This window comes from Pygoscelis adeliae, unplaced genomic scaffold (genome assembly GCF_000699105.1).
Source record: "Pygoscelis adeliae isolate BGI_AS28 unplaced genomic scaffold, ASM69910v1 Scaffold207, whole genome shotgun sequence".
Taxonomy (NCBI): Eukaryota; Metazoa; Chordata; class Aves; order Sphenisciformes; family Spheniscidae; genus Pygoscelis; species Pygoscelis adeliae.
This window is the reverse complement of record NW_008825160.1, coordinates 2470005-2480056: the sequence shown is the minus strand read 5'-3', so window position 1 is coordinate 2480056 and position 10052 is coordinate 2470005. Positions and strand designations below refer to the sequence as shown.

The following is a 10052-nucleotide window of genomic DNA, read 5'->3' as shown; positions in this document are numbered from 1 at the left end:
CATGGTATGGAATGTCCCTTTGGCCAGTTTGGGTCAGCTGTCCTGGCTGTGCCCCCTCCCAGCTTCTTGTGCACCTCCAGCCTTCTCAGTCGGTAGAGCATGGGGAGCTGAAAAGTCCTTGACTAGTGTAAATACTACCTAGCAACAACTAAAACATCAGTGCGTTATCAGCTTTGTTCTAGTCCTAAATCCAAAACACAGCACTGTACCAGCTACTAGGAAGGAAATTAACTCTATCCCTGCTGAAACCAGGACATACGAGAAAACAGCCACCAGATATACATGCCCATGGGGCAAAGCACAGGGAGTTCTGGACAACCAAGAAATAAGTTTTAGCTGGGGGGGAAAAAAAAAAACCCAAACAAAAAACCAACAACAAACAATCTGTAAAGAGGATGCAGAACAAAGCTCCCCTCTCACTTGCCTGAAACAGCTGATTACTCTCAGCCTTTCCCACTACTGAAGTTCCTGCATTATTTCCCCACCATATAACGACCTACCTCCAATCACAAATGAGGGGTTCTTTATTAAAAAAAACCCCAGACTTCGTGGGTCCCCATCTCCAGCAAAACAAAGGGTGAAAACACTAGCTCACTTCCAATTGCTCCCCCTTCAGCAAATATCCCACTCTTTTTTTTTTTAACCTTGGACTCTCTCAACTCCAGAGAGCAGAGCCTCATAAGGCTAGGCACCGCTTAGATGGGTAGTGAAAGACAGCCCAAGCCCCACAGCAGCTTATAGTCCAGAGGGGTGCTGAGGACCCATCAGATACACTGCTCCTGCTGCAGCTGAGCATGGTTAAAAGGTCAACGCCTCAAGCTGCTGGTACTCCCCACCATGGCTCCATGCTGCCGTTCCCTCGAATCTACCGTGCCCTCATCTGAAGCCCTCACCGACTGTTCCCTCACCAACTGTTCTCGAATAATCTCACTGCAAAAAAATAATTTAAAAGATTATTTTGGCAGTACTGAGTTTGGGAGCAGCCACACACGCAGTTATGCTGGCAGAGCTGAGGAAGTTGTGATCTTTGAACTTGGAGCACCCGCTGCCAAAACAGCACATTTTGGAATCCCCCAAAATCCTCAAGAGGCCAAAGAGAACGACCAGCACATGTAGTCATGGGAAGAGATGAAAATTCAGCACAACTGCCCTGAATCTAGGTGTAATGACAAGACCATCTCTCCTCTCCTAACAGTGCTGCTCACCAACAACTCCTCCTCACTTCTTATTCTTGCGCATCAAATTTGTTCCCCCAAATCCCTCCCTTGGCCACCTAGCCTCTCACCCTCTCGCTCACACTCTCCTCCCAACCACTTAATTCTTTCCACTCTGAATTCCGAATTAAAGGAGTTAGTGATAGGATTAACCACTTAGTCTATCTAGTAATTATACAGTTATCTTAATTCTCTTTGTCCAGTCTTCTTTATCGCTCTCTTTAACAGGTCCTGAATTTACCGTGGACAAAGATAGGCATAATGTATCACCGCATGCTTTGCGGCAGCTTGTATAATGGGATCCCAGTCCCAAGATGAGCCCTGGAAGCAGCTACACTCTAAAAACTAGTGATGAATCCGTAACAGAGATCTTAGCGAGGCTTCAGCTTTGGGCATTAAATCTCCATCTCAAAACTTACACTCTTCTCACACCGTGAAACTGCGATTAGCAGCCAGTGTTGTGCAGTACTTGAGGGACCAAAGACAGCTTAGGCACAGCTTTAACATCATCCCAGCACTTACTTGAACAAAGGATTTTTAGGTCTTTGCGGTTTTTTCTTTGCGAAGAACGCTGCAAATTCTCTCCCAGAGCTGGCGTAGCTAAGCTGGGTGGACGGCTCTGAGGCAGTGCGAGTGTTCTTCATATCCAGATACTCTGTCAGCAGCATCTGCCAACAGAAGGAAGGGGAGCTCAGCATTCAAAATAAAACAGCATTATAATGTCTAGGATCTTCAGGTACTCTCTAAGACTGGAAAACTAATAAAAATCTCAAAAATTCTAATTAACAGAAACCTAGCTTTATTTTCAGAAACGTGATCCTAGTGACTTACATACCACTGCCACCAATTTGGTAAAAGCTCGTTTTACAGTACTTGACCAACTCAATCTGCTACAAAACCCTGATGCTACCAAAGGTATCTTGCAAGATGTCCCCGCTGCTCCCAAAACTGATTCCAGCACCAGCAGCAACAGGGAGATGGTGGGTGGGTTGTTGGCTGGCCTTTGCAGACTGATTACACACCACAGCTCTTAAAAACATAAAGATTAGCAATATTGATCTGTTCAGTTACAAAAGCATATTTTATGTATGCGTATGTATGCCTATATATTTTCTGTATATTTATATGTAGAAATAGAAAACATCCATGCGTGTGTTGGGGTGCATGTGCTGCAGGTCACGTATGCTGTTGGGAATGCTGCAAAAATTGCCCTTTAATAGCTCCCAAACCAAACATGCTTCTTTTACCGTTCAAAATCTGAATTCCCACAGCCGTCAGTTCTGCAACATAGTTGAGGATTGATTTTCCTCTAGCCCAGTATACTCAGTAAGGGGTTCGGGGGTCCCTTTTTGACACCAGGGTTCCCTTTGTGAAACCCTTGCAGCCCTGAGTGGTGGCCTGATATTTGATATTGTTTAAGCAACTCCACGCTGCAGAAGCAGAAACAGATTCCAAGTTATTCATGTTTAATTTCCTCGTCTCTGAAGGTGGAAAGAAACCCCTTAAAAATTAACTTTTGTCAGTGCATTCAGAGAGTCTCTATTTATTTTCAGAAAACTCTACCTACTCGGAGGCTATTAGTAATGTGTTCCATTTTAGTAATTAGCTAGTCAAAGCCCATCAAAGAGTTGTCTGTAATGAAAGGAATACATCACTACTGTGCTGTCTAAGTTTAAACAAATTACATAGGAATAAATATCTAGGCAAATGGTATCGTGCCCCTAATTAGAAACAATTCAGGATAGCTTGGGAAAAAAAAAAATAATACAAACACAAGGAAACTTCAACTCCTAAAACATCTCAATTAAAACTTTACCTGAGCGCAAGCTTTTAAAATGCATGCTTATTGTTAAGAGCAAAAATAATCACTGCACTAATTTTTAACAGTAATTTACCAAATCCATTTGTATTCGCGTATTTGCATTTCATCTTCTCTACTGGAATTCACAATGCTAAAATCGCCACAAAAATGTAATTAAACCCTCAAACTTAATCAAGTTTAAAAAAAAAAAAAAAGAAAAAAGGAAAACACTTAGCAATTTGTTCTCCCATTATGGATGAAACCTATTTATAATGGATTCCACGACTCTGGTGTCACTTTATATCCAGGACTAGGAAATGTAAAGCGTATAATACAGCACTTGCCTCCAAGATTACAATAAGCCAGCAGAGGTTTGAGCTGGGAACATAATGAATTATCCCTGTTGGTTAAAAAGTGGAATAGAGAAATAAAAGATGAGTTTGTGATTAGATATTCAGAACAGTTCTGAAAACGCCACAGATTAGGAGAAAGAAGATAAAATTGTTAATTTATGTTATTACTAGATAGGCAGGGCAGGATGGTTAGACGCAAGGCTTTGAAAAAGTCAAAAGCCGTAAAAGAAGTGAAAATAGCTGGTCTTGATAACTATTCTCAGAGTTCATCTTGAAGTTATAAAATCCAGGAATAGCAGAAACTATGCTAGACAGATCAAAGCCCTTTCTGCTCCAGTGCCCTGCATTCAACAGTTACACAAATTCTTCAGAATGAAGTAATTAAGTGTAAGCATGGCTGAGCAGTCACAATACACAGCCAAGCGGGAGAGAAGCTAAGACAGGAGAGATCTTCAACGCACAGTACATTTGTCTTGTAACTGCAGCATGAAGATTAAAACCCTGATAATTTTTAAGCAATACGATTAAGATGTGGGCCAGTCTGAAAATCTTGCCAGCTACTTGCCTCAAAAAACAGCCTGAAGTTTTCATTTCTCATTGCATCGTGCAATGCATGGCCTTCACCCAACGTCATCGGCCTCAACTTATTCCCTACGTCCGGACAGTCAAAGTGACCCGGTTGTTCTGCTCTCATCGTCCTAGTAGGAGATTTTAATAAGTATCATATTTCAATGTTAGAAATTGTGGCCTGGCCGTGTACTTATTAAAAGCCCCAGCAAGCTAGAACTTTAAAATCCACTTAAAAGAACAGAAAAACCAGACATTTCCCTGCCTATCTAAGCGAACAGGAGCTTTCCTTAACCAACGAAGTAAGGGATTTCATGATTTGGTCCCATAACACCTGATTAATAGTTCCTAAGCCATCCGTCAAAAACCTTGTTAGACATTAATCACATGGACATACAGCAAGATTTATGAGTGACTGTAAAGTTTGCAACATCCCATCCATCTATAACAAGGACTTTGACTTTCTGTTCAATGGTTGAATTCTGCCACCCACGTACTATATTTACATCAATGTCAAACAAATAAAGCCGTACATAAAGCAAGAGAACAAAGCACTCTCTCCAACTGCACTTTGGAAATGAAAATTAATATAAAATGTTTTATTAAAAAAGCAATATTTATGGATTTGGAGGCTTAACTGAATTCTCAAATTTCAAAAGGTCGTATCAGTATGTGTAGCCTGTCTGTCACGTTGATCTGATAACAGCTTGCACTACACTTTCTGAACTGCAACGGGGCAAGAACAAATTTGCTTCTGTGACTGATTGCTGCTTGCACTTGCTGTGACTCTCCAGATCCACATTTTTATTCTTTGGCTGAGCCCCACGAGAAGTTCTGTAAGTCGTTATGTCTTATCATGCTCAAGACTGACCTATGAACAAAGTATGGGCAATAAAACGTGCCTGGCCACAGGGTGACAGCTAAATTCATTCATTATTTGTACCTCTTGTGAGGTTTTCGATAGGAGATAGATATAAGGAAGAAATGTTTTACGCTGAGGGTGGTGAAGCACTGGCACAGGTTGCCCAGAGAGGTGGTGGATGCCCCATCCCTGGAAACATTCCAGGTCAGGTTGGACGGGGCTCTGAGCAACCTGCTCTAGTTGAAGATGTCCCTGCCCAGGGCAGGGGGGTTGGACGAGATGACCTTTAGAGGTCCCTTCCAACCAAATTATTCTGTGATTCTATGAAGAGGCCTGAGCTCTGAATAAGCTCTATTCCATCAATTGAAAGCTGTAAATAGGTATTTCACATCCTCACATACTCTGAATTAAGATGAATGCTGCAGTGTCAACAGTTTGCTCCATCAGAAAATCATGACAGCTTCAAACTCTACACCATCAACACCAGTTTTCATTATGCCTTAATATATTTGGGAGGTCCAGAAAATCAAATGAAAACTAAGACCATACCATGAATTCTGCAAGGGTAAATGGGATGACCAGGCAATTACTGGCCTCTCCACCTCATATTGATCAGGGACAAAATCACAGAACAGATGATAGAAGACTCTATTAAAAAAGAATTAAGGGAGAATAATAGAATTCATGTCCAGCGACATGGATTTACAGAACAGAGATCTTGGCTAACCAGTATTCTTACAATGATGACAAATTTAGCTTTAAAGAAACAGAGAGAAAAATTTATATTTCCACCAAGGATCTGACAAAAGCCAAAACACTAAAAGTCAACACAGGACCTTCTAAAAGAAAAACAGGCAGACACATGACAAGATCCTTAACATACAGCTAGAAATGAGGAAACCACCGATATCGGATTTTGCAAGGTCCCAGAAATCTGAATTCCTCTTTTCCTTTTGTCCTCTGTATTCCAAGGGAAATAGAAGACTATTCCAGAACCATTCTCTTTTGTTGGATAGAAACCTTCTAATTTTCAGCCTAAGTTTGGTCCATCTTAATTTCTAAAACGACAATAGTTAGAAGAAGCTTAATCAGACAATGAAAGTACATTCAAGACTGGCTGCAGCAACCCCTTTCTGGACTGAATGGGCCAGAACTTTTCCCATTTCAAATTCCTACGAAAATAATGACTACAGAAGGTTTGTAAATTATAATGTTTTGGGGGGAAAATGGTCAATAATAAAGTGAACAGAGCATTAACAGAATAATATAATTTTCTTTTTTATTCTTATTATTTTTCCTAATATCAATCTACTGTAAGAATTTCAGTGTCAGCAGAGGTAAATCTCTACATCTAGGGAAAAAAATATGAAAGTCATGATCTATAGGATTATCGTGTAAAGCTGTGACTCTAGCAAATTTGGGAATATCGAAAATAATCAACAGCAGAGAAGGTCCCACTGTGACGATGGGTATAAATTAGCTAATTGGAGATGGCTATATAAAGCAGAGAGCTTTGTCAGAAGTAAAAGTTTACAGCATCGCTCTGCATTGGTCTCACATCTGGAATGCCAAATGAAACCCCAGTATTCATAAACAAAGAGAGATCAGGAAAAAAGCAGGTGGAAGGGTGCACAAAAGAAGCCTGGAAGTTATTAAAAGGCTGGAAGGCACGAATTATAGCAAAACAGCAAGAAGCCATGAGCTCAGTCTTGTTAGCTTAGCGAAGAGAAGGCTAAGAGGTTACTGGATCAGTCTGCAAGCATGCAACACAGAGGGCACAGAACTGATGAAAAAAAAAAATCTTCGCTAATGAATTTTTTTAAAAAAATCCAAAGGCTGGAAAGTTGAAGCTGGACAGGCTTTGACGAACGGTTAGACATACATTTCCAGAGCATAATTAACCACTTACATCAAAGGTTACACTGTACTGTCTGTCACTGATTTTTTTTTTTTTTTTTTTATTTCCCCTAGTGAAAACTGGATGCCTTTCTAAAGCATGTGCCCTCTTTCAAACAGGAATTAATTCAAGAAAGCACCATAGCTTGTTTTACGCAGAGGTCAGATGAGAAGATCACAACAGCTCCTTATAATCTGCGGATCTTAAAGCTGTTGCACCATTCAGTGCCAGCTCTCAGGCTCCTGCATGAAGGAACCGTTAGTGTTCAAAGCACTATTGCTGCACAGCACCTTTAGTTACCATTTTGAGTTGATATAGGAAATTAAAACAGCTACTGGTAACATTTGTGTTTGGTGAACGGGTTTGCACTAGCGGAAACTTTGCACCCAGACCTGTCTTTCACAACCCCGGCATGAAACTACAAATGAAGGCCACCTCGCTTGTACTTTGAGGAAACTGTAAGTGTCAAAAAAACCCACAGAAATAATACTCTCACCATCTGAGAATGTCTCTAGTATTTCGCTATGCAGTGCGGGCAATTGAAAACAAGATTTATTTTCAGCTTATTGCTCTGACACACTGGGCAGCTGCAGAAATGTTGGCATTTCAGCTGTACCGACGCACTTGTGGACTCCTCCTGAGTTGTATCAGCCTCTGAGAAAGCTTTGGAGTTACATCTTAGTTAGACCTAGCAGAAGGAACCAGAAGCTGAGATTACAAAGCAGAAGAGAGATTTCTTAATGGGATTTCAATGAGGAAAGTTGGTTAAAAACTGAACAGCAGATTCAAATCATCCTACATCCCCTAGTTCAATGGGGTTGCACGGAAATGCCCGGTGAGAGCAAACTACGGTGCATGCATGAAGGAAAGGCACAACATTCCTGAGAGATGATGATATCCAGCTATAGGTGATTTCAGGGGCAACGAAAGCAACTGCAAATGAATCTTGGGGAAAAGAAAAAAGGCTGGGAGTTCCGGTAGGATGCACTACTGTGACATGCACTTACTTCTTTGTAAACACATGAAATGAGGCGTCATTCTTGAAGCTCTGGGGACAGGAGGTAACTGCTAGTAAAATGCCAGAATAAGGCAAAAAAAGCAGTGGCACTCTATGCGAGACAGTAGTCTATAGCTAATTACCCAGTAATTTGCGGTATCAAAATTCTTAATAATTAAAATGCTGCAGTAATTGTGGAATTTAACCAGAAAAAAAAAAAACAATAGTTAATTGAATTCTAAGAGCACTGAGCTTTCTGCATAAGTTGTACCACGTCAAGAACAGGAGCCGAATACACACATGGCAAACACGACAAAGGACAAAGCAATAAGGTAAGTCGGAAAGAACAAAACCAATTTTTAGGTGCCGTGAATACTGTTTAATGCTGCACAACCTGCTTTATCTAATCCTCTTGTTGCCCATGAAATTAATTTAACTGAAACATAATAATAAAAACCCTTCCAGAATTAATTCTCTCAAGGCATTGCCCAATTCCATTATTGTACAAGAAGCAAGAATTCCTTTTGTCTTTCATTTTTGGGAAAAAGTAAAAAATAACCCCAGAACTATTTAGATAATACTATCGTTGCCAGTGCTACTACATTCATTATCAATGCTAATTGTCAATTAGTGCAACTATTACTGTAGACCTGTGAATGTGCATCTACCTCCCAGGGAGGAAGGCAGGGAGGGAACAAACCTCGTAACTACTTTAAAAACACAACTTCTTAAAAGCTGTTTTAATTGGCAATGAATCGTACACCTGCTTGGATTGCTTTGGAGAGTTTAAAACCAGAACTTTTTCATTTCACAAGCTTTTGATAACTCGTGCACAGACTTTATAACCTTAGCACCACAGGCTCCGACTCTACTTGGTGTATGGATGAGCTGAAGTCACTTGAGACAGATATATACTAATATAATGGGTTTCACAGTTGCTAGCACAGCAAAAGGAGAAACCACTATGTGCTGCCACAGCCATCAACATCAGGCTGTAGGTTCCTCAAACCAGCCAGCGCCAGCCAGCACTCATTTCATTTTGCCACTCTCTATGCAAGCTGCCACAACAGCTTACCCATCTATGAGGAAAGGGATTTTGGTTCAGTAACAAATGCCCAACATAACGATTTAAGTATAACCAGTTTCTGCAGGCGTTCGCTAATTAACCCTCTGATGTATCAACACCCCTGTGACATCCGACTGAACAGATTTAAAGCGAAACCCTGGTCCCGCCACAAGCACTGAGACAAACATCACTGACTGGTACAGGGCGAGGTTTGCTTCCACTGACTTTCTCAACTGCTGAGAGCATGACAGATTATGTCCTACCGCTGACAAACACATAAGATAAAAGGCCTCTTACCGTTACTAACTTTAACCCACTCCTCTGTGCCACATCAATATTAGAAGTTTCATCTTGACTTATACTTGTGGCTCAGAAAATAAGCATCTAAAAGAAAAAGCTGCTGAGAGACTACAGCAGGTAACCTTATCTTCTGCAAGATGTGAGCAGGCGTGTGATGCTGAAAGAGGGCTGCCTCTTTTCCAAGTCCTCAAGGGGGGCTTTGCAATTGCTTTCTAACTTTAGTGGCTGTAATATCCATATAACCAACAATCTGGTACCAGCTCATACAGAGGTACATGATGAAGGTCATGTCCAGTTTAGTGACATATAAAGTTTTAAGACATTTTCACTGAAACTTAGTCATCTGGCCTTCATAAAGGAGAACAGGAGCTGGGATGTCTTTTCTTCCAGCTTCCCAGCAGTTCTGCTGTTTTATTTATTTATTTTAATAAAAGCGGAACAAATACTGATGACAAATTTATTTAAGCTACCAAGAGTCAACTTGACTAACTGGGTCATAAAACAAACAGACAGCACGTACAGGACAACCAGGTGATCAGGCCCAGACAGGATGGGTTTATGAAAGGCAGGTGCTGCTTGACCAACCTGATCTCCTTCTATGACAAGGTGACCCGCTTAGTGGATGAGGGAAAGGCTGTGGATGTGGTCTACCTAGACTTTAGTGAAGCCTTTGACACCGCTTCCCACAGCATTCTCCTGGAGAAACTGGCTGCTCATGGCTTGGACGGGCATACTCTTTGCTGGGTAAAACACTGGCTGGATGGCCGGGCCCAAAGCGTTGTAGGGAATGGAGTTCAATCCAGTTGGCGGCCAGTCACGAGCGGTGTTCCCCAGGGCTCAGTATTGGAGCCAGTTCTGTAATATCTTTATCAACGATCTGGACGAGGGGATCGAGTGCACCCTCAGTCAGTTTGCAGACGACACCAAGTTGGGCGGGAGTGTTGATCTGCTCGAGGGTAGGAAGGCTCTGCAGAGGGACCTGGACAGGCTGGATC

The 10052-nt window shown here is 41.5% G+C and overlaps 1 protein-coding gene across 1 annotated transcript in view; it reads right to left on the bottom strand.

The window, feature by feature from the left end:
* Positions 1 to 10052, bottom strand: part of EXOC4 (exocyst complex component 4) — a 473947-nt gene that overhangs the window by 313349 nt on the left and 150546 nt on the right. Inside the window, exon 10 of the mRNA XM_009328697.1 lies at positions 1737 to 1882. Within this exon, the coding sequence (XP_009326972.1) occupies positions 1737 to 1882 (146 nt within the window). The remainder of the gene's footprint in view (positions 1 to 1736; positions 1883 to 10052) is intronic.